Here is a 24655-nt window from a genome sequence, read left to right as displayed (position 1 = left end):
CTGTGGCGGATTTTCCGCAGCGTAAATTCCTCCATGGAAAATCTGCTGCGGACAGCCGAGAAGAGCCCGCCCACTTTCAAATAAGCAGCGGAAAACCCGCTAAAAAAATCCGCACGTGTGAACGTACCCTTAGGGTAGGGTCACAAGTACAGGATCTGCTGAATATTTTTGCTGCATATTTTGTGCAGCTGATTTTGCTACCCATTGAATTCTACAGTGACCCCCCCCCCCCCCCCCCCCCCCGACATATGATCAAATCGACATATGATGGCCTCTCAGAGGCCACCGCTTGTCAATGTCAGCATCGACATACAAAGCTTTTTTATGTCGGGGCCATCGCATTAACTGCTATCCGGCAGCGCAAAATGCTTAAGCTGCTGCCGGATAGCAGCTTAATGTTCCCCGTGTGGTGCGGTAAGAGTTACTTACCCCTCCATGATGCTCCGGGGTGCCCTCCGGGTCCAGCGCTGGTCTTCTCGGCCCTCTCCGATGACGTCAATATGCTGCTGCGCACGTCATCCAATAGGAATGGCGTACGCAGCAGCTTAATGATGTCGCTACGCAGGCCCAGTTAGGCCTTGCGGAAGACAGCAGAAGACAGCGGAGGACCGGAGATGACCAGGAGAGCCCAGCGGAGGCCCGGGGTCACCATCGGGAGTGGCGGGGCCACCATCGCGAGTGGCGGGGACAGGTGAGTACAGCTTCCTATACTTTACATTGCACGAATCCCTCAACATACGATGAATTCGACAAACGATGGCTCGTTTGGAACGAATTACCATCGTATGTTGAGGGACCACTGTATAGGTAATAAAATCAGCTGTAGAAAATATGCAGCAAAAATATACAGCAGATCCTGTACATGTGAATGTACCCTTAAGCTTAAACTTTTTTTTAAACCATTTTACCCACATTTTTGCTTCCTAGCCGGAACTCTGGTCGTCTGATGACCCGAACGGTCAGTTCAGGTCATCAGACACACAGATAGGCCACAGCTTGCAGGTGTAATATGGACTAAATTACAACAGTGTGAAACCGGCCTAAGGAATAACGTACTAACGTCATTAGTTTTACAGCTATATTACCTCTTTGTAAAGGGTTATCCAGGATTAGAAAAGAGACTTTTTTTCTAAAACCGCGACAAACCTGTCCTCAGGTTGAATGTGGCATTACAACTCCGCTCCATTCATTGAGCTGAAACTGCGGACAAGCTAGCGCTATTTGAGTATTGCTTTTTCTGGAAGAAATGAGACCTCTTTACTTCCACATCCATGTTTTACAATAGCTGTACATCCAATTTGTGGCACAATTCTTATACTTCTTGTTCCACTACCTTACTGTTTTCTTTCTTTTTCCCCACATTGCATTAGTTACCTTAATCAACTGGACAGGATCACAGCACCTGATTACCTCCCAAATGAGCAAGACGTTCTCCGCTCCCGTGTAAAAACAACAGGGATCATAGAGACCCAGTTCTCATTTAAAGATCTACACTTCAGGTTTGTGCATTTTAGATATACACTAGCTGAGTACCCGGCGTTGCCCGGTTTTTCCTTCCTAATCCTTGTTGGGGGAGGAAAATCAACAAAGGAGGAAGCTTTTGACTTCATATCCCGTCCTCATATATTGTTGTCATATCCCATATACCTGCATGGAAGTATATGGGAAAAACCCATCTTTTATATAAGGGTGTAGGTAAGGATTAATTTAACTATCATATATTTTTATTTGACATAAGTAATATGTGTACCAGGTATTATTGAAATATCTTCAGCCTTACGGAAGAATGTGGAAACATACATTTCCCATAGATGTGCATGGGACTTCAACCCCTTAAGGAACCAGGATTTTTCAGTTTTTGCATTTTCGTTATTTCCTCCTTACCTTTAAAAAAAATCATAACTTTCACTTTTGCACCTAAAAATTAATATGATGGCTTATTTTTTGCACCACCAATTCTACTTTGTAATGACGTCAGTCATTTTACCCAAAAATATACGGTGAAACGGAAAAAAAATTATTGTGAGACAAAATTGAGAAAAAAAACCTGCCATTTTGTAACTTTTGGGGGCTTCCATTTCTACACAGTACACTTTTCGGTAAAAATTACACCTTCTCTTTATTCTGTAGGTCCATATGATTAAAATGATACCCTACTTATATAGGTTTGATTTTGTTGTACGTCTGGAAAAAATCATAACTACATGCAGGAAAATTTATACGTTTAAAAATGTCATCTTCTGACCCCTATAACTTTATTTTTCCGCGTATGGGGCGGTATGAGGGCTCATTTTTTGCGCCCTGATCTGAAGTTTTTAGCGGTAGCATTTTCATATTCATAGGACTTATTGATTACATTTTTTTGTGCGTACGCCATTGACCGTGCGGTTTAATTAACAATATATTTTTATAATTCGGACATTTCTGCATGCAGCGATTTTTATTTACACTTTTTTTTTTAAATGGGAAAAGGGGGGCGATTCAAACTTTTATTAGGGAAGGGGTTAATTTATCTTTAGGGGGCTATAACACTGCACATACTCATCTTTTATATTGATCAATGGTTTCTCATAGGAAACCATTGATCAATGATTCTACCGCTTGACTGCTCATGCCTGGATCTCAGGCACTAAGCAGTCATTCGGCGATCGGACATCAGGAGGCAAGGGACCCTCCTGCTGTCTTACAGCTGTTTGGGATGCCACGATTTCGCTGCGGACATCCTGAACAGCCCCCTGAGCTAACCGGCAACGATTTACTTTCACTTTAGACGCGGCGTTCAACTTTGATTGCTGTGTCTAAAGGGTTAATAGCAGTAACATGTGACCAAGTATTATGGAAATATCTCCAGCCGTTTGGAAGTTATGCAGTAACATATATTTCCCATTGACTTGTATGGGACTTTAAACAAAAACCGTGACCCTGGCAAATGGGGGCGAGTAAGGGTTAAATCACCTATCCTATATTTGTTGTTGACATATAAGTAACATGTGTGCCAAGTTTCATGTTAATATCTTTAGCCGTTTGGACGTGATGCTGGAACATACACACACACACACACACACATTGAATTATATATATATATTATATCTCTATCTAAATTATATAATATATACAGTATATATTTACACACCAAAGCCTGATTATTGATTCCTTATCAAAGTATAACAATTTTCTCTAATGCTATTAAGGATTCCCAGCCCACTTGCCTTTTGGGATAGCTTTTACCTTACAAATGAAAATACGTTTTCTGAATGAAACTAGACTGCATACTGCTATAGCACTTTGATTACACACCAACAATACACAACTCCAGGCAACATAAAAACTTCAATGTTTATCTTATATAAATGTAAGATATATGTAAATATTTGATAAATAAAACGCTTGTCTCATGAAATCACTAAAATATGCCACCAATGACTAAAGACAAATGCTAAAACACAGTAGTACCGACTCATGGAACATGCAGGGCAACACTCAGAGCTTTTTCTAAAGAGCCAGATGGATGCTGAATATAGTCAACGGCGTTCCATCAGCCTCCCTGGTAAACATTGCTAGCAAATCCTAATGACATGCCACCAATGCCGTTGATGATAAAACTCCTTTACGAGACTATGAAGCTGACACTTTGAAACTGGTGTCTTTTATAGAATGTTTGATGTGGGTGGACAGAGGTCAGAGCGCAAGAAATGGATCCACTGTTTTGAAGGGGTCACTTGCATCATATTCTGTGGTGCATTAAGTGCATACGACATGGTCCTGGTGGAAGATGAAGAAGTGGTAAGTAAAGCTTCAGGTCTTTGGGTAGCTTTACATTTTTTTTTAACCAATCTGTTAAAAAGCCATATGAAATAAACAATTCTTATAATAATAATGGATGCATGCTACCTTCACCAAATCTATGAGGTACCCTCAAAGAAAAGAGTATAGAAGGAAAAGAAAAAAAGGTTTTCGGACACTCACATCATGTATCTTAAAATAATGTATCTTATATAATCGCTTTGGCAATACAGTATATATATTACTATTATAACAAAATAGACCCAGATTTACCAAAACTGTCTGGTTTTGCTCATACCAACCTATCACAAATCAGCTTTTATATCTTAAAGGGGAACTCCGGTGGAATTTTTTTTTGACAAATCAACTGGTGCCAGAAAGTTAAACAGATTTGTAAATTACTTCTATTTAAAAATCTTAACCCTTCCAGTACTTATCAGCTGCTGTATACTACAGATTTACTACAGAGAAATTTGTGAATGTCTTTTCTGCCTGACAACAGTGCTCTCTGCTGACACCTCTGTCCGTGTCAGGAGTGTCCAGAACAGGAAGTGTTCTATAGGGATTTGCTTCTAACCTGACAGTTCCTGACACGGACAGAGGTGTCAGCAGAGAGCACTGTTGTCAGGCAGAAAAGAAATTCACAAATTTCTCTGAAGTAGATCTGTAGTATACAGCAGCTGATAAGTACTAGACGGGTTAAGATTTTTAAATAGAAGTAATTTACAAATCTGTTTAACTTTCTGGCACCAGTTGATTTGTCAAAAAAATAATTTCCACCGGAGTTCCCCTTTAGGCTCTGATAAAATGAAAGCTGAGCTGTGATTAGTTGCTATGGGAGAAACCAGACAGAATTTGTTTCGAGCAGATTGATAAATCTGGGCCATAGTGTGGCTGTTATTTGAGGCCACAGAACATGCTGCATTGGTCAGTGTTTCCCAAACAGGGAAACCTCCAGCCTGTGACTGTCCAGGCATTCTGGGAGCTGTAGTTTTTCAACAGCTGTAGGCTCCCAGTTTGGAAAAAAGGTCAACTCTTACCAAGTAAGTGGTATGACCCAGTAATTGGCCATCATCATACTTAAAAGGTTAAAACGTACCTCCAACGATGGTCCCGGCAGCGGTATGTGTGTTTAAAATTCCCGGAAACTTCTGAGACTAAAGCGATCTGGCGATATATTTGCCAGAAGTCCAAAACAAGTCTATCGAGCTTGCGGCAAATCAATCTCCAATCACGATAATCGCAGAAGTTTCGGGAATTTTCAACACATATCCCGCTGCCAGGACCATCATTGGATTTAGACTTCTCATATCGGTAATGCCAAACTGGACATGGAGAAGAAAAATCCCGGATTCTCTGATGTAGAACCGTTCAGAAAGGCAGAAAAGAAGTTAACACTATGTACTTTACACCAACATATGTTTATTCTAAATATCAGACTTGCAAAGCATACCAATGCCATTGCTAGTATGAAGAAGGGACATTTTATGCCCCGAAAGTCTTATGTTTGTAGCTTTGCAAGTCTGATATTTAAAATAAACACATGTTGGAGTGAAGAACATAGCATGACCACCTACCTATTTGAATGGTTTTGGGCCAGAGACTTCAGAATTTTTCTTCTCCAGGTCTTGTTTGGCATTTCATTTGTTTTGGGGGACCATAGATCGGCACCCGGTTGCTGCACCGTTCCACATCACCGAGAGCTATATAAAGTTATAGTGTCTTTGCAACACAATATCATCAGGTGAGCGATTACCGGAAAAGGGACTTATGTCACCTTACCCTATCCCTAAGGTATATTCTGAAACATATTGGGCTATGAGGAGCTCTGTTGTCCTTTTTTACGTAGATCTGCACATTGTCTCATTTCGCTAAGGAATGTACAGTTTAGCAAATTACTAAAAACAAAAAAATAAATAAAAAATGTTTTTTTCTGTTTTTCACAGAACCGGATGCATGAATCCCTTCATCTCTTTAACAGCATTTGTAACCATAAGTTCTTTGCTGCAACATCCTTGATACTTTTCCTGAACAAGAAGGATCTTTTTGAACAGAAAATCAAGAAAGTTCATCTAAGCATCTGTTTCCCAGACTATGACGGTGAGTAACATATTGTTTACTTCCCAGCGACATAATGTCTACTATAATGTCCAATGTCCACTACATTTTCATTTACATGTCTTCTGTGACAGGTCCAAACACATATGAAGATGCGGGGAATTACATCAAAAACCAGTTTCTTGATTTAAACATGCGGAAAGATGCCAAGGAGATCTACGGTCACATGACCTGTGCCACAGACACAAAAAATGTTAAGTTTGTATTTGATGCCGTGACGGATATCATTATCAAAGAAACACTAAAGGACTGTGGCCTCTTCTGATTTTCACATTAGTTTTTGCTGAGAAAGGATCCTTAAATTCTTTTTAAACAGGACTGTAAGCTGTAACAAGAGCCCAAAACTTGCATTTTGTGTAAGCATTGACAGCCCTTCCATATTAAAATAATACAGGGAACATGTAGGTGGTGTTAAATTTACCACCGCTACCATATATACTTACGGGTAGCACTATTTCAATTGCCAGTCATAGGCAGCTATTTATGAGGACTCTGCTATGCCCACATAAAACCCCTCATCTAGCTGCACGCAATGCATTATATAGCTCATTATACTGTCTGGGTTAGGTTTACAGATATTATATCTGGCATGACAAAAGGTTAGCACCAAAAATAATTATCTGGAACTTTATAGCACTTAGCTGTTGCTATGCCAGCCTTTCACCTCATTCACACTTCTGTAATAAAATACGGATCAAATACAGATGCCTAATCTTGATCTTTTTTTCTCGCATTTGTTCCAAATGGGATCTGTTTTTTGCTAGTTTTTTTTTTCCCTTAAAGAATTAACAATCTTTGGGTGTTTTGCTGATATTACTATTGCTAATTCTGACACTAAAATTTAAAAAAGAAAACAAGTATAAATGTGAACTATCCAAAAATTAAAAATGTATTTTTAAATTCAACCCATGACATTTATCAGCAGGTAGTTTTTTTTTTCCCCCAAGTAAGATGGACGTAAAAAGGGATCCAATATATGGAAGTGTGAATAAACTCTTCCTTTCCTGTTTTTGTCTCTGTGCATTAGAGACGCACAACCTAAAAGATTCTGTAGACTAGATACTGATGTGGTGAATAACATTCCAGCAATTAGATGCAGAAGGACAAATTTCAAAGAGAAAAAGTCAAGACAAAGATAAGCCATGAACTCACCATGCATTATGAGGAACACACGGCAGAAGAATATGTGAATAAAAACACAATACAATGTCCATGTCTCACCATTTTAATACTGTATACAAATAAAAAGTGTGCAGAGTGCAGAGAAACTAAGTGTCTGTGTCTAATGCAAAATAGAAACATCTGTAAAAAATTAGGTGGGTAAAAGCCAACAGTAATTGGTCTGTTATAAGTATACATGAAAAATGTTAGCGGCAAGAAACGTTTGGATCTAGGACCTTGGTATTTGGCACCAGGCATATAAAGGCATGCATCTGAACAGAGGGGGCTGGAAACCATTGGTTCCAAAGAGATGTAGAGTAGGCAGATAGATGGCTGTAGGCTGTGACAGCAAAGGCACCAATACATATGAGTTTAGAAAAAAACCACAAGGACACTTGAGTAAATCAGACTTTGGGAGAAAGTGCTTAGTGGCTAATGGAGTAGCTTAAAGGGGTTTTCCCATCTCGTAAATTTGATTACACAACCGCCCTGTGGCCTGTTTGTGGGAAGCAAAAAGAAGCCTAGGCAGGGAAGTATTGCAATTTCCATAAATCCTATTGACTTTAATAACTCCAGGCAATACTGCTACCTCCGTGCTTCACATGAAACCAATGCCGTCTTGTCTCTGTTGGCTTACAATATGACATTAGTCACATGGTTTCTAATGGGTCCTGGCTATGTTGCAGTGGGTGGAAGGGATTTACTTCCGTTTAATACAGTAAATCCCTTCCCTCCTGCTATCTGCCCACCCACTACAGCATAGCCATGATCCCCTGGAGACCATGTGATTTATGACATATTGTTCATGGTTGCATAGAATGCTAGGAAAGGTCAAATGTAGCAAAAAGAAGAAAAAAAAACAACAGTAAAGAAAAACAAACAAAAAAAAACTTGCAACTGCACCTCTAGGTGTGGGTTGTATATGTGAAAATGGGACAAAGCCACACACAGATATTATAGAGGCATATGACACAGTAATATAACCTGCCATCGCGGGCTCAAATCCTGGAATACCATTTACAGGGATACTCCGGTGGAAACAGTTTTTCTTTTTTTTAATAGCTGGTGCCAGAAAGTTAAACAGACTTGTAAATGACTTCTATTAAAAAGTCTGAATCCTTCCAATACTTATTAGCAGCTGTATACTACAGAGGAAATTCTTTTATTTTTGGATTTCTTTTCTATCATGACCACAGTGCTCTCTGCTGACACCTCTGTCCATTTAAGGAACTGTCCAGATCAGCATATGTTTGCTATGGGGATTTTCTCCTGCTCTGGACAGTTCCTGACATGGACAGAGGTGTCAGCAGAGAGCACTGTGGTTGTGACAGACAATAAATCCAAATAGTAAAGAATTTCCTCTGTAGTATTCAGATGCTAATAAGTACCCGTAGGATTAAGATTTTTTTTAATAGAAGTCATTTACAAATCTGTTTAACTTTCTGGCACCAGTTGATTAAAAAAAATAAAAAAAATTTAAAAGTTTTCCACCAGAGTACCCCTTTAAATCAATAGGGGTTAAATAAACTGTGCAACTTCCCCACTTTGCTTTCGGCTTCCAAAACACCTCTGGTGTCCGCAAACAGGCTTTAAGGGGTTGAAAAACTAAATTCATGAGTTGCAAATACCCCTTTGAATAATGGAACTGAACTGATGTTTCATATAGAGCAGATGCCAAGCAAAATACCCTACTTGGTACTGGGAATGATTTAAGTATAAAATTCATTAGGCTTAATGGTGTATCCACCATGGTGAGAGCAAGAATAAGTATCATCATCCTCTATCCATAACATAACATATAATCTCCCATTGCAAAAACAAAAAATCTCACAGACAGAAAAATGCAACACTGGGATTGGCAACTGTCATAACATCAAATGATGACTAGAGTTTACAATAAAACACGGAGTCCCATTGAAGAGGTGCTGTGCCGTAACACTGCAGCAGCCACAGAGGATTCCTAGTGCGGACAGTGGAGATCAGTAACAGTCCAGTCATTTAAAAGGGTGGAGTACTTGAAACATTGAGATAGTGGTAATACCAAACAAGGGAAAGCAGCTCACAGTTCTGGCCAAAGTCACATCAAGGTGGGGGCTGCAAAATGCAAGGGGAGGAATTGAGACCTCTAGAGAGAAACAGGGTACGCTTGTGCATAGTGTGATACCTCACCCCTCGAGTGGCAGGGTCCTGAATTAGCCATCAGGTTTTCTTTGCATTACCTGTAAAGTAATTGGAAGACAGGAAAAAAAAAAAAGTGTCAATAATGCTGCATTACGAGTCCTAGACATCTTGTGAGGATTTAGTATATTTACAAATAAGCTTTTTGACAATACACCATTGTATTAAAGGATTTCTAATTGGTGAAAATGCATCCAGGCAACCCTCTAGGAATCTTCTCTAAGGCCCCTTACACACTGCCGTCGTGCTAGAATGGCAAATGTACGTTTTTTTTTGGGGGGGGGGGGGGGGGGGGGGCGGGGGTGCCTTAAAGGAGATCTGTGGTGTATAACACTTATCCTCTATCCACAGGATAAGTGTGATCACTGGGGGTCCTGCGGCTCTCTTGTGCAGAAGGCATGTCGGACGCAGCATGACCCCACGGCCGGCACGTCCCCTCCATGTATCTCTATTGGAGAGGCAGAGATGCAGCTGCAATGCCTGGACCCCGTACAGGGGATAAGTGTTATACAACGCAGATTTCCTTTAGCTGACATAATTTTTTCCTCCCGCTATTATCCTAGGGTTTCTGGATAGATGTCAGACTGCCCTGTCACAACGGCAGTGTGGGGGAAGCCTAACTTGCGGAAACAGTCACTGATACTGAGGAGTGTGTGATTCCCACAAGCAGAACTTGCCTTAGGTGCTATGCTTTCTCATCATACCTGTACACAGCCCCTGCAAACTACAATGGCCCTGATTTACCAACATGATCCCGACTCTTTTCATCGGGTTATGCAACACAATTTGTGCCGCACATCCTCTGCGACACATTTTACTGGTGAAAATCCAACGGTTTTCCAATTACAAACAGTATTTTTTTAACCCGACTAAAGGGGCGTAGTTTGCATAATTAGGGGCATGTTCCCGAAATTTTCCCGAAAACCTGACAGTTGTATTTAAAAAGTCTTGAGGTGTGGGGAATCTGTTTAAAAGTGTGGGTTTTTTGAACATCCTGTTACTTTGTCCCCTTAGTAGATTTTTACATTCCACTTTTCATTTTATTTATTAGTTTTTTGGAATGTAAAGTTACATCCTGGTGCAGAGTTACTTTGCTTTAAGATAAATTTTTCCTGTGTGACACATTTTCTTCCCAGTGAGACAGAAATTTTCCCAAAATGTGCAAAACATTGATAAATATGTGTGAGAAAAAATAGTTGGGAAAAAAAAAAACCACTCTGAAAATAACCCGACACACTTAGTAAATCAGGGCCATTATGTGAGATTATCCCCCTATGTACAGCCTTTGCAAGCTTTCCTTCAAGTGCTCTCTCACTTCAATCCACACTCTGATCTGCACTGTACACACTGCTCTTCTCCCTGCTGTTATCCTTAAAGGGGTATTCCAGGCAAAACTTTTGTTATATATATCAACTGGCTCCGGAAAGTTAAACAGATTTGTAAATTACTTTTATTAAAAAATCTTAATCCTTCCAATAGTTATTAGCTTCTGAAGTTTTCTGTCTAAGGGTGCATTCACACCACGTTTTTGCAATACAGTTCCCGTATCAGGTTTTTGAGGAAAAACGGATTCCTCAAAACCTGACTAAACTGTATCAAAACGTGTGTACAAATTTTAACCCGTATACAGTTAAAAACCGTATACGGTTTGAAAACGGACATCCGGTTGCATCCGTTTTTTTAAGAAAAAAACGTATCCGTTTTTAACTTTTCACTCCATTTTTAATAAAGTTTTACTTGTTTGATTGAAACTCCAAGAAAAAAAAACAGCGCAAAGTCAAAAACCGTATGGTGAAAACTGAATGGAACTGTATGCACATACAGGTCTGTACGGTTCCCATTGACTCCCATGTTAAAAAAAACGTATACGGTTTAATACAGTTTTTCAACTGGACCTAAAACCGTGGTAGACTACAGTTTTGGGTACAGGGAAAAAAAACTGAAAACCGTACAGGATGCAAAACGGACACAACCTGATGCATCTTTTGGCATACGGTTTTCAATGGAGAGTCAATGCATACGTTTTCCATTACGGTTCCATACGGTTTTCACATACAAAACGTATACGGGAACTGTATTGCAAAAACGTGGTGTGAATGCATCCTAACTGCTCAATGATGAGGTCACGTCCCGGGAGCTGTGCATGATGGGAGAATATCCCCATAGGAGCTGGACAGCTCCCGGGACGTGAGTCATCAGAGAGCAGTTACAACAACTCAACTTCAGAAGCTAATAACTATTGGAAGGATTAAGATTATTTAATAGAAGTAATTTACAAATCTGATTATCTTTCCGGAGCCAGTAGTAATATATAAAAAAAAGTTTTGGCCTGGAATACCCCTTTAACAATAAGAGAAGGGAAAGGAAATCCCACCATGTGCACAGGGAGTGCAGCAGAATCCAATTAAAAGCAATGGGACTACAACTGAATTTCCGAACAGAATTTTCCAGCGGATTATACTCGAGTTCATGCCTTGACTGTGCAAGCATCAACCTTTAGTTTGTTGATAGGTCTGAAAAAACATTTATTAAATCACTAGTGCCAGGTTTTCACCATAAAGAGAATCTTTAGAAAAAAGAGGAGAAAAGTGGGCAAGTTATGTCAGGAGGGGATAGGACTAAGGCCCCTTTCATACTGCCAAAGTCTTTTTTTTTTGTGACTTTAACGGCCGTTCCCGTGTCATGGAGCAACGGGCAACAATGGGTCCTGATGGCTCCCATTTTCTATTATGGGGGCTGTCGGGCACTGTTGTTTTCTGCTAGGGAAAGCGGGAGAAAAAGACGACGCAAGCAGTATTTTTCCTCCCGCTATTCTCCCCGGCTCCTCTGATGGCTGTCACCCTACCGTGTCATAAGTGTGAATGAAGCCTTACAGTTCAATAAATTTAAAACAGGAAATGGTGCACAATTATGTAGCAAAATTTCTTTGCCATATTTGGTGCAATAGACTCCAACCTACATCAGTTTAAGAGTGGCGTATAAAATCCCAGTCTTGGTAAATTTTCACCAAAGTATTGAGCTGCACAGGGGCCATTCTGACTGAAGTTAAAGGGGTTGTGCGCTGTCCTAATTTTCGGAGCTCCGCTCACAGTGTTCGGAAATTCATTACTCCGAACGCTGTGTGCGGGCTTCCGTGTTCGCGGCCGCCGGGCGTGACGTCACGCCCGGCCCCTTGTGACGTCTCGCCCGCCCCCTCTACCAAAGTCTATGGGAAGGGTGCGTGACAGTGGTCACGCCCCCTTCCCATAGACTTTCGTTGAGGGGGCGGGCGAGACGTCACGAGGGGGCGGGCGAGACGTTGCGAGGGGGCGGGCGAGACGTCACGCCCGGCGGCTGCGAACACTGAAGCCCGCACACAGCATTCGGAGTAATGAACTTCCGGACGCTGTGAGCGGAGCTCCGAAAGTCAGGGCAGCGAACAACCCCTTTAAGTTACTGTGGGAATGAAGACAGCAACAAGGCTCTGACTTGTGGACTTGATTTTAATGCAGATATGGCTTAGCTGTCGGGAGACATAGTGCAGTCATTTGTTAGGGTGGGGCTTTGTCTCTGCAAGGTTATGCTTTCTGTAGGTCAGTCCTAGTATATGGCAAATACCCAAAGCAGTCAAGCGTTTTAATAAGATCTTTATATCATTGCATCATTTTTGCAGGGTATGAGTGACATATGACCTGTTTGAGTGACAGGTGTCCAATGTATGTTTGAGTTTCATGAGTGTGCGGCATTGGTTAGATGTGTGTGGCCTGCATATGTATCATGTTGGTGTCCAAGGTGCGTGTTAAAGGGGTACTCCGGCCCTAAGACATCTTATCCCCTATCCAAAGGATAGGGGATAAAATGCCTGATCACGAGGGTCCCGCCGCTGGGGACCCCCGCAATCTTTCATGCAGCACCCCGCTATCATCAGCCAGCCGTCACTGCCCCTCCCATAGGCTAGCATTGAGGGAGCAGAGCGTGAAGTAACACGGAGGCCCTGTGATCATGATTCATTAGACCCGGAGCGATGTTCGCTCCGGAGTCTGATGATAGCAGGGTGCTGCATGAAAGATTGTGGGGGTCCCCAGCGACGGGACCCCCACAATCAGGTATTATCCTTTGGATAGGGGATAAGATGTCATCGGGCCGGAGTACCACTTTAAGCTGTCTGATGTGTGTAAGGTGTATCAGTAGCAACTAATGGTGCTGTGAACATTTAGATGAGAAATGGGGAAGGAAAAGCGATTAACAGCCACAACAGCTCTCAAATAACACATACTATACCCATTGGCCCTTATTTACTATTGTTATCCTGACTAGTTTTTGTTGGGTTGTGCGCCACAAATTGCATTACTTTCCAGCCATCTTGGGCCAGGAAGCTATTACACAAGATGGAAATACCCCATTAAGGCTTTTTGATGTGTATATCTATCATAAGTGAGGGTTACTTTATGCTCTTTGACAGATGTACTTGTACGCTCTTCCGTTTTCCAGTCACTCCCGCACACAGGTAAGTGATTGGAATGGAATGCCTGCTGAAATCGTTCAGCAGGCATCCTGTGGCAATGCTTAGGGGGGTCCTGCGACCTGTACCCCCATCTCGGCAGACGCTGTGATTTGCTGGTCAATTCTGAACTGCGGATGGCCGCGATTTATGGTCATTGGGGTCTCTGGCGAACTCCGAAGAAGAGGAGGATGATCGGTGGTGTAACACAGACCACCAATCACCCTCCATACTTAAAATGTGGGCCAAAAAAAAAACACCAAGAGAAACCAAGCATTCTGAAGGAAAAAACAGGCCACATCCTTAATAGACTAAACCATGATCTAGCAGTGCCAAAATCCTAAAAAAAAAAACAAAAAGGACCAAACAATTAAAAACGGAGAGGATGCCGAGCTGGTGTGAATTTCAAAATATAGCCTTTATTATATGTTCCATAAAAGTATGCAGTACAGCATGTGCCCCTGGGTTCAGACCCTAAATGTTTCTGATATAGACACCATGTCCTTACTCATGGGTGTCCCATGACATCCAAGACCAGTCTTTATGGGTGTTTAATTGCTAAGAGATGAAAAACACACCTCATAACATCCAAAAACCCTATGCATTCTAAATTTTTTTGCCAAGTTTCCTCGATCAGATGCCACCATCTCAATGGCCCATGCCATCTGCTGTTTGTGGCTTTGGATAAAATGCCTTCAGGCATTTGACACATTGTTTACTTGTTCCAGAATTCTAGTTTAGAGTGTCCTTGTAGTAGATGAAGACTGCACACATAACATTCAATGGTGTAAACAACGTTGCAGCTATTGCTCTTAATGTGTTGGTTAATTTTGAATGTTCCTCTATTGCAACTATCCACAAAGTCTTTTTTGGAGGTTACAAATGTACAAGTGCAACATGGGTTACTGCCACAGGTGGTCTCTTATTTCTAATGGCAATCGGTGCCAACGTGTTGCCAGGTGTGTGCCCCCATCTAGAAATTACTCTGACCATTTGACAAAATGATCTCTAGTTTTAGGTCAAAATACGGAATAGGTAAAAATTGCTGAACAACAGTCATGGCCGTAAATGTTGGCACCACTGAAATTTGAAATGAAGTATTTCTCACCGAAAAGGATTGCAGTAACACATGTTTATTCCCTTTGTGTGTATTGAAGCTAAACCAAAAAAGGGAGTTAAAAAAAGCTAATTGAACATAATGTCACACCAAACTCCAAAAATGGGCTGGACTAAAGTATTAGCACCCTTAACTTAAATGGGCACTGTCAGATACAAAAACTTTTGATATGTTGTAAAGCATGCAAAACCAATAGGTTTCATTTGCTTTCATTAGAACATTTTCAGTATTACAAACAACTGCCCCCCTGTCTGCTTGGACACATACTAGTCCTGCTGTGTCCATGCGTCATCAACTATGTCATGGACACACTTCTTTGATTGACAGCTATGAGCACAGGGTTCACAGCTGGAGGAAAAATCCTCTCACTGTCAGCTTCTGTCCCACTACTGTCAGTGAGGACAAGCTGGGAGTTATAGTTTTGCGAATGCTAGGGGAAATGTGAGCAGACAGCATATTGAGGGAGGGGGCGGAGACCTGCACAGTGAGGCCACAGCCCCTCCCTTTGAGAGAAATTTAGACTAGTGAGCTAATTTAAAAGTGTAATAAAAAATATAAAGGTGCTAGACACATAAAAATTAGATGTACATGGTCAGGATTAGGTACTGAGTGATATATTAAAAAAATGTTTTGTTGGATCTGATGGGTACGCTTTAATATTTGGTTGCACACACTTTGGAAAAAATAACTGAAATTAGTCACTTCCGATAACCATCAATAAGCTTCTCAGCCGGAATGTTGGACCACTCTTCCTTTGCAAACTGCTCCAGGTCTCTCTTATTGGAAGGCGCATTTTCCCAACAGCAATTTTAAGATCTCTCCACGGGTGTTCAATGGGATTTAGATCTGGACTCATTGCTGGCCACTTCAGAACTCTCCAGCGCTTTAATGCCATCCATTTCTGTGTACTTTTTGCTGTATGTTTGGGGTCATTGTCCTGCTAGAAGATCCAAGATCTCGGACGCAAACCCAGTTTTCTGACACAGGGGTGTACAGTGCAACCCAAAATCCATTGGTAATCCTCAGATTTCATGATGCCTTGCACACATTCAAGACACCCCTGTGCCAGAGGCAGCAAACAACCCCAAAACATCATTGAACCTCCACCATATTTCACTGTAGGTACTGTGTTCTGTTCTGTGTTGTAGGCCTCATTCCATGTTTGGTAAACAGTAGAATGATGTGCTTTACCAAAAAGTTCTATCTTAGTCTCATCTGTCCAAAAGACGTTTTCCCAGAAGGATTTTGGCATACTGAAGTTCATTTTGGCAAAATCTTGTCTTGCTTTTTTATGCCCCTGTGTTAGCAGTGGGGTTTTCCTGGGTCTCCTGCCAGAGCGTTTCATTTAATTTAAATGTTGATGGCAAGTTCGCGTTGACACTGATGCTCCTTGAGCCTGCAGAAGAGCTTGAATTTCTTTGGAACTTGTTTGGGGCTGCTTATCCATCTGGACGATCCTGCATTCACATCTTTCATAAATTTTTCTCTTCCGTCCACGCCCAGGGAGATTAGCTACAGTGCCATGGGTTGCAAATGTCTTGATAATGTTGCACGCTGTGGACTAAGGCAAATCTAGATCTCTGGAGATGGACTTGTAACCTTGAGATTGTTGATATTTTTCAACAATTTTGGTTCTCAAGTCCTCAGACAGTTCTCTTCTCCTCTTTCTGTTGTCCATGCTTAGTGTAGCACACACAGACACACAATGCAAAGACTAAGTGAACTGCTCTCCTTTTCATCTGCTTTCAGGTGTGATTTTTATATTGCTCACACCTGTTACTTGTCCCAGGTGAGTTTAAAGGAGCATCACATGCTTGAAACAATCTTATTTTTCCAAAATTTTGAAAGGGTGCCAATAATTTTGTCCAGCCCATTTTTGGAGTTTGGTGTGACATTATGTCCAATTTGCTTTTTTCCTCCCTTTTTTGGTTTAGTTCCTATAGACAAAAATGCAGTCACTAGGACATATTTCCCCATGCACACATCTATGTATTTGGGAATCTAAAACAAATGCTATATAAGGGTACAATACACATTGGGGTACAGTTATCATTGTAGGTATAAGTGAAGCATTTTTCTGCACCTTTTTTTTTTTTTTTTGCTGGTAATGTGCAGGAGCGCCAGATTTATTAAAAGGTTGCAGAGTATTTATAAATTTTGTGCAGGTTCACATTTTCTGAAATTTTACACTTCACATACACAAAAAAGCTAAGCTAAGTCTGGGCTGGTGTAGTTGTAGAGACTTTTCAGTGGCTTTTTCAGACTTTTGTGTCTACAAAAGGTGCAAAAAAGGCGCAAGCAGGTTTTATTTGCGCCTTTTGGTTTACACATTTCTGCTGATTTTGATTTGCCATCCACAGATTTTGGCAATACACATGATATGGAAGGGTTTTATGAGCTGTGCCTTTTTGTGAAAAGGTGCAAAGTCACAGAAGAGTCTCTAAAACTACACCAGCCCAGACTTAACTTTTTTTTATTTTTTTTGGTGTATGTGAAGAGAAATTTCAGAAAATGTGTATCTGCACAAAATGTATCAAATGCTCTGTGACCATTTAATAAATTTGGTGCTCCTACGCATTACCAGCACACAAAAATTGTAGATAAATGCTTCACTTACACCTACAATGATAAATGCCGGCCCATGTGTATTGCCAAAATCAGTGGATTGCAACTCAAAATCAGCAGAAATGTGTAAACCCTGCTTGTGACTTTTTTACCCCTTTTCTAGACCCAAAGAAACAGTCTAAAGAAAATGATAAATGTCGGCCTTTGTGTTACTGAAATTTGTCCATTTCACACATATGCTTTCAGTTTTTTTGTTTTCATTCTGATGTTTTATATGACTATATCAGGAGTTACTAATATGTGGCATCTGAGAACCAGTTATAATCATGTCTGAATACAAAACATTTCTCTGTCCTGGCCTGTCACTATGTACTTGAGGCCAGTAAGTGTGTTTCATCATCTAGCAATCGAACACCCATGAACCCTGGTCTTTGATGTCACGTGACACCCATGAGTAAGGATATAGGGCAGTGCTTCTCAACCTTTTTCGTGACTGTACCCCCAAAGGGGGAAAGTATGTCTGCGGGTACCCCTCGCACGGAACTTACGCACAAGGGGTACCAGCGGACAAAATAATTCATAATATTAAATTATGAAAAGAAGAAATTTTAACGCAATACTTAATCCCTTTGTGCCATTATTCCCCCTCCCTCTGCTTTTGAAAAATATATATATTTTTGAACTTATTTTTTTGCATTTATTTTACACTTTTAGTCCCCAAAGTTTACCTTTAGACGCAAGCATTAACATAGTACATAGTGACATACTGGACTAGTTGTTGTTACATAGTAACATCGTTCATAAGGTTGAAACAAGACCAGAGTCCATTAAGTCCAACTCATCTCCCTAGTGTGTCCCTACGGAGTTGATCCAGAGAAAGGCAAAAACCCTTATAAGGCTGATGCCAACTGCCCCATATTAAGGGAAAAATTCCTTCCAGTCTTTAAAGGGGTTATCCAGGAATAGAAAAACATAGGTAATTTCTTTCCAAAACCGCTCCCTGTCTGTCTCCAGGTTGGTTGTGCAGCTCTGATGAGCCCTTCCTGAACCCCCCCCCCCCCACAAACACACCTTCATACTCCTTATTGTTACCGTTATCTGCATTGATCACAGAATATAAAGGGTTAATGGCGGGCATTAACGTGATCACTTATGTCCACCAATAGCGATGAGTCTCCAACTGGTCCGTCAGCGTTAGGGGCACCCAAATTTTCATGAAAAACAGATTTTTCAGGGGACCAAAACATGATTGCATAACAGGATTTATGAAGTTTAATAAAGAGACGGTGTCATTAGAATTTTTGGGGATGTATTTTCTAACTTTCCATTTTACTATCTATATTATGAAATAACTATGAAATCTTGTAGTTTTCCTTCTGACCACTAATCCTAAAAATAAGTTGAGACTTCCTTTTCTGTCTGTGCTGATAACAAGGATGCTGCAGTGAAATCTGACAACAGAAGACAAAGAAGACTATAGCGTCATAGCCTGCCCTCCCCTGTAGAATTGCCTCTGCACAGGTCACACAGCATACTTAGAATCCTGCACCATAAAGGAATAGGGTCTGGACATTTATCATTGGCTTTACACCACTTCAATGTTCTAAATGTCCCTGCACATTTTGCACAATTGCTTTTTTTTGCGCATTTTTGTGCAATTTTCGGTAGAACATCTTTCAAAGTTGTCTACTGTTTGGTGCACTGTACACCACTTTTTGCAGTGGAGCTGTATTTATTATTTGCGCAAATTAAATTTACAAGTTTTTTTGCGCAAAGCCTACTTTTTTGCACAAACCTACACCACCTAATAGGAAATATACAAAAGTGTCAGATGCCAGAGCACAAAGCTTAAACCAATCTCTGCAGCTCACTGGTTTCTATAATTGCATAAAATTTGAGTCCCATGCACCTTTTTGGTAAATTTTGAGCAACTGTGCAAACAATAAACAGGGGTAAAATATTTACTACCTTACACCAACATTGATGAATGTCCCCCATTGTGTCTATGTTCATAAGGCTTGCTGTAAAGCATATCACTAAATGCTGCAGCTCAGGCAAGACATCTGCCCCTCTAATAGTGTACATAAAAATAAAGCAATAGATTAGAAATATATGAGTGGTTCTAGTGCACTTCCTGACATACACAGGCCTCACAAACCACATCCCTCAAGGATTTTATCCCCCATAGATGTTTCAGAGAGTTTATTACTATTAGGCCATTTCAAAAAAAAAAAATTGGGGATATTATTTTTTTTTTTAACAAGGCGAGCTTGCAGGTGCTGCAGGATTTCAGCCGTTCATGGCATCATGTGTTATAAATTAAAATGTCATGAGGGGGCGGGGCTGTGACGCCACGAGCTTCCGGCCCCTTCATTGCCAGTTATCAGGCACGGAGCTCCGTGCACCAGATGACAGGGGGCGCTGCAGAAGAGAACGCGGGGGCTGCCAGCAGCAGGGCCCCCAGGATCAGACATCTTTTCTCCTATCCTTTTTTTTTTTTTTTTTTTTTAAACTACACGCCTCAGGGGTGTAGTAAGAATTTTACCCCCCCCCCCCACACCCATGGGTGTTTTCAAAACATAGTGCAGAGTAAAAACTTCCAGACATCCTGTGGCACCAGCTGGGCACAACATATATATACCCAATAAATGTAGGCCTCTTTGGAAAATATATCAGGATCTGTTTCTCCTGGGGGGTGAATTTTGGAGCAAACTTGATGGTAAAATAATCAATAATTTTGGCCTACTGGATATGTTTTTCATCCCTGCCTTCTAAGAACCCATACATTGTTAATGATTTCATTCATGTAATAGCATTTTTTGTGGGACAAGTTGCATTTATTAATGGCAACATTTTAGGTGCATATAATGTATTGAAACACTATTTTTGATTTGTGACTCTTCACAACATAAGAGCCAAATTCTTATGATTTTACATATCTTTATTACTTTTTATTATTTTACTATTGAACATCTGCTCCAAAATCTGTGAATCTGTTAAAGTTTGTATTGAATGTGCCAAAATATGCACCGCAGTACTTTTTGGTGGAAAGTCATGATTCCAGTCCAGTAATTTGTTGTATGAAAAGTGGCGCACATTTTGGAGAATCATGTACAGAATAGCCAAACCAAAAAAATTGTTAGAGTGTTATTTAATCCCCCCGTGATCTTTATTTTGGAGGTCAGTACCATAGGTAGTTTTTTTTTATTTTTTACATTTTACTGCATTTGCACATAAAAAAAAAAAATCATATTCTGACAGTCATAATCTTTTTTTCTTTTTCTTGGCCAATGGAGATGTTTGAGGGCTTTTTCTTTTTGCGGGATGAGCTATAGTTTTATAAGTACCCCTTTTCCGGCACATACAAACCTTTTGGTTATCCTAATTTTTTTCCTCCTTTTTGGAGGCAAGGTGACCAACAACAGCAAATTTACATATATTTTATTTTTCATTTACAAATCATAACTTTATTTTATTTTTATAAAATAACCAGAGAGCAGCACAAGCTCCAGTCTTTGCAGTTGTGGCAGGAGCCTGGCAATATGTGACATGTGTGTTCCTTTTTGTCCTGCTGTCCTATCGGAGGGTAGCATAAAGTAGTAAGAGAAGGTGATTACAACAATGTATCACTTGCACATGTAACGCAGCGTTTTTTTTTTTTTTTATCGAGGAGACTGATTCACAACTGTCTTTCTATAGATGGACCAATCAGTGGTTGCGGTGCAGAGGGAGGATACTAAGTGAATACTAAGGACTACTGAGTGCACCCTCTTAAAGAGACTACTACCCTGCACTCTGCAAAGATAGAGGAACAGCTCCATTACATGATGTAAGTAATATATGGTTGTAATAAGCTTCTCTATCACTCAGACAGGGCAGCATAAACATAATGACAGAGTATTTTTCAATATATTACTTACTTGTACCTCCAGGTTAGTAAAGGCCACACTCCACAAGGTTGCTTTTTATGATAACATCTGTTACTGCATCAAAAACAAACTGCACATTCTTTGTGTCTGTCGCACATGTGAAATGTGTGTAAATCTCTTTTGTGTCTTTTCTTCTGTTTAGATCCTCAAACTGGCACTGAATATAGGCAGCTGCTTCTTCATATGTATTAGAGCCTGGAAAATAAATGAAAATTAGCTTTTAAGATACTAAGTATAGTAACTAAGCAGCTAATCAGTACTAGAGCTGGGCGGTATGACCAAATTTGTGTATCACGGTATTTTTGTAACTTATGGCGGTTCCACGGTATATAACAGTATTTCTTTCACCCCCCCCAAATCATGTTACGCGCCAGCGCTGTTCTGCTCCCCCCCCCCCCCCCCCCAAAATCATGTTACCCACCAGCGCTGTTCTGCTCCCCCCCAATTAACAGCCCAGCGGGGTACTACTCACATATGTCACCCGCAAGCACTGCCCTCCTCCTCTTTGTTGTGGGCCACTGGCGCTGGAACTCTATACTGTACGCCAGTGGTCTCCAACCTGCGGACCTCCAGATGTTGCAAAACTTACCTACGATGGCCTACTGGGGACTGGAACGTCGTACAGCCGTCAGCCTATCACCGGCCGCAGCGATGTCCCGCCCCGGCCATTGATAGGTTAAACGCATGTAAGAAGCCGGCCAGAGCTCCTTATATGACAGTGGGCTCAGCCTATCACTGGCCAGGGCGGGACATCGCTGCGGCCGGTGATAGGCTGTCCGACGTTCCCGTCCCCAGGAACAGCGTGAGGCCGACGTAGGTGAGTTAAAGTTTATTTTCTTTATCTTTTGCAGCCCGGGCATAGGGATACAGCGTACAGCAGTGGTCTCAAACCTGGGTCCCTCCAGTTGTTGCAAAACTACAACTCAAAGCATGCCCGTTGGCTGTCCGGGCATGCTGGGAGTTGTAGTTTTGCAACATCTGGTGGTCCACAGGTTGGAGACCACTGGCATACAGTATAGAGTTCCAGCGCCAGCGGCCCGGAACAAAGAGGAGGAGGGCAGTGCTTGCGGGTGACATAAGGGAGTAGTACCCCGCTGGGCTGATAATTTATTGGGGGAGGAAGAACAGAACAGCGCTGGCAGGTCACATATGATTAGTTCCCCGATGTGGGGACAGTGCAGCGCTGGGCTGATAATTCATTCATTCCCAAGGGGGAGGGGCCCAACCGGTATTGCGGTATGGGAAAAATTCATATCGTGCAGCACAAACATTTCGGTATTCGGTATGAACCGGTATATCTCCCAGCCCTGATCAGTACTATATATTAGTCCATTCATGTGTCACAAAGCAGAATGTACCGGAGTATTCTGGATAGCAAATTGTAAGGGGGCTCCTGCTGATCTTCTCTTCAAACAAGTCCTTCTTGTTGAGGAAGAGGATTATGCTGGTGTCAATAAACCATTTGTTGTTGCAAATACTGTCAAACAGCTTCATGCTTTCATGCATACGATTCTGTTGATGAGAATAAAACACAAAATCACTGGAGGGCCAGTAATCACTGTGTGACAACTGGGCCAATATAGTGGCAGGAAGGAAGAGCAGCACTGATCACAAATATGTAGAACCATAATTAAGATAAATCAGAAAAAGCAGCCAGAAAGGAAAAACTCAAGACAATACATAGCAGGCAGGCACAACTTATACATACAGTAGGGTAGCGGTTAAAATAGGGAAAACTGCTGTTGAAATATCCACTAGCCTAGAGCTATCAGTGATTTTTGCATGGGCACACAGGCTCGCTGAATTTATGTAGAGGCGCAATATATCCAGTAAGCTTGTGTGCTGGTGGGGCTTTTTTTTTGGAATGGTCTCTGTAAATGCCCCTCTTAGACTTTGTTTGCACAACGTTTTCCACTGCACCAGAATGTGTGTGAAACTCGCTTAAAAACTGTGACACATTGATTTATTTTAAATAAAAGGAGTATGTATTTCTATTAAAATACACATAATGTATTAGTAAAAAAAAGAAGTTATTTGATTTGTGTTTCATGCATATTGTACTGAGCTGTATTCTCAAAAATGTATGCACTAAAATGAGTATTAAAGGAGATCTCCGGGGAAAATTAACGTATCCCCTATCCACAGGATAGGGGATAAGAGCCTGATCGAGGGAGGTCCAATGCTGGGACCCCCGCCATCTCCAGGACGGGACCCGGCACTATATGAGGAGTGCATGCTGCAGCCGGAACGCGCTCCATTTATTTCTATGGGTGCGCCAAAATGTTCAGAGTAGAGAATAGAAATGAATGGAGCGTGTGTCGTCTACCAGGAGACGACACACACTCCTCACTTAGGGAGCCGGGGTCCCATTCCGGAGATTGTGGGTAGTCCCAGCAGTCGGACCCCCTGCAAGCAGCACACCTGAAATAAAAAACAGTATGTTAATATGAACACACAATATATCCTTTTGAACATAAACACCACAGACTATTGACCAGCTAAAATAACTTAAATGGGCACTGTCACCAACTTTATTTTTTGATATGTTGTAGTACTTATGTACTACAACATATCTATAATATACTTTTATTATTATTTTTTTTTAATTAAAATTGTTTAATTTACATTTGAAAACCGGCCACTAGGGGTCTCCCTCCTAGTGGCCGGCTGCAGCCTGGCGTGACGTCACGCCTGAAAAAGGACTGATGCGGCCGGGCATCGGTCCTTTTTCATTCAGCCTGCGCTCGCTCCCTGCCTGTCAATCAGACAGGCAGGGAGCGAGCGCATTGGCTTCCCGGCCACTGGCTGGGAGGCCACTCCTCCCGCACATCACCGCCGCTGTCCCTGCATGCCCACTGGAGGAAGACGGAGGGGACGGGCTAGCGCCGCATGTAACTAACTAATAGTTTATCTACACAGGGTGCCTCCAGCTGTTTCAATACTACAACTCCCAGCATGCCCTGACAGCCAATAGATGTCAGGGCAAGCTGGGAGTTGTAGCGATGAAACAGCTGGAGGCACCCTGTGTAGATGAACTAAGGGCGGAAGTCCCCCCCCCCCAGCAGGCATCAGTGACGTGGTGCCTGCTGGGGAAGTCTGCCTGGTAGTGAGCACACTGCCAGGCAGACAAAAGGCATTTTTAATATAGTAAAAATAAAAATTAAAAGCAGGGAGGGGGTTAGGGATAGATTGGCAATAGGCAGGGACAGAAAAAAAAAAATAGGATGGTGGGAGCTACCCTTTAAAGGGGTACTCCGCTGCTCAGCATTTGGAACAAACTGACGTCACAAGCTCCCAGCGCCGGCTCCAGCGTTCGGAACAGTT

General features: G+C 41.5%; 2 protein-coding genes across 11 annotated transcripts in view; one reads left to right on the top strand and one right to left on the bottom strand.

Moving 5' to 3' along the window:
• The window catches only part of GNAT2 (G protein subunit alpha transducin 2), a 70543-nt gene extending 62354 nt beyond the window's left edge, over window positions 1-8189 (top strand). For 8 of the 9 annotated variants that reach the window (XM_056557891.1, XM_056557887.1, XM_056557893.1 and 5 more), the window contains 4 exons: window positions 1371-1499; window positions 3654-3783; window positions 5730-5883; window positions 5976-8189. In XM_056557891.1, coding sequence (XP_056413866.1) covers window positions 1371-1499; window positions 3654-3783; window positions 5730-5883; window positions 5976-6166 — 604 coding nt within the window. In that variant the 3' untranslated portion in view covers window positions 6167-8189. The remainder of the gene's footprint in view (window positions 1-1370; window positions 1500-3653; window positions 3784-5729; window positions 5884-5975) is intronic. The other variant, XM_056557896.1, reaches the window with a different exon arrangement.
• A 279-nt stretch (window positions 8190-8468) lies between these two features.
• The window catches only part of GNAI3 (G protein subunit alpha i3), a 55105-nt gene continuing 38918 nt past the window's right edge, over window positions 8469-24655 (bottom strand). Inside the window, exons 7-9 of one of the 2 annotated variants that reach the window (XM_056557886.1) lie at window positions 22690-22843; window positions 21323-21526; window positions 8469-9281 (exon numbers count right to left, since the gene is read on the bottom strand). In XM_056557886.1, the coding sequence (XP_056413861.1) occupies window positions 21336-21526; window positions 22690-22843 (345 nt within the window). In that variant the 3' untranslated portion in view covers window positions 8469-9281; window positions 21323-21335. The remainder of the gene's footprint in view (window positions 9282-21322; window positions 21527-22689; window positions 22844-24655) is intronic. The other variant, XM_056557885.1, reaches the window with a different exon arrangement.

The sequence above is a fragment of the Hyla sarda genome, chromosome 2 (genome assembly GCF_029499605.1).
Source record: "Hyla sarda isolate aHylSar1 chromosome 2, aHylSar1.hap1, whole genome shotgun sequence".
Lineage (NCBI taxonomy): Eukaryota > Metazoa > Chordata > Amphibia > Anura > Hylidae > Hyla > Hyla sarda.
The sequence above is the reverse complement of the archived record's forward strand: the minus strand, read 5'-3'. Positions and strand labels throughout refer to the sequence as shown.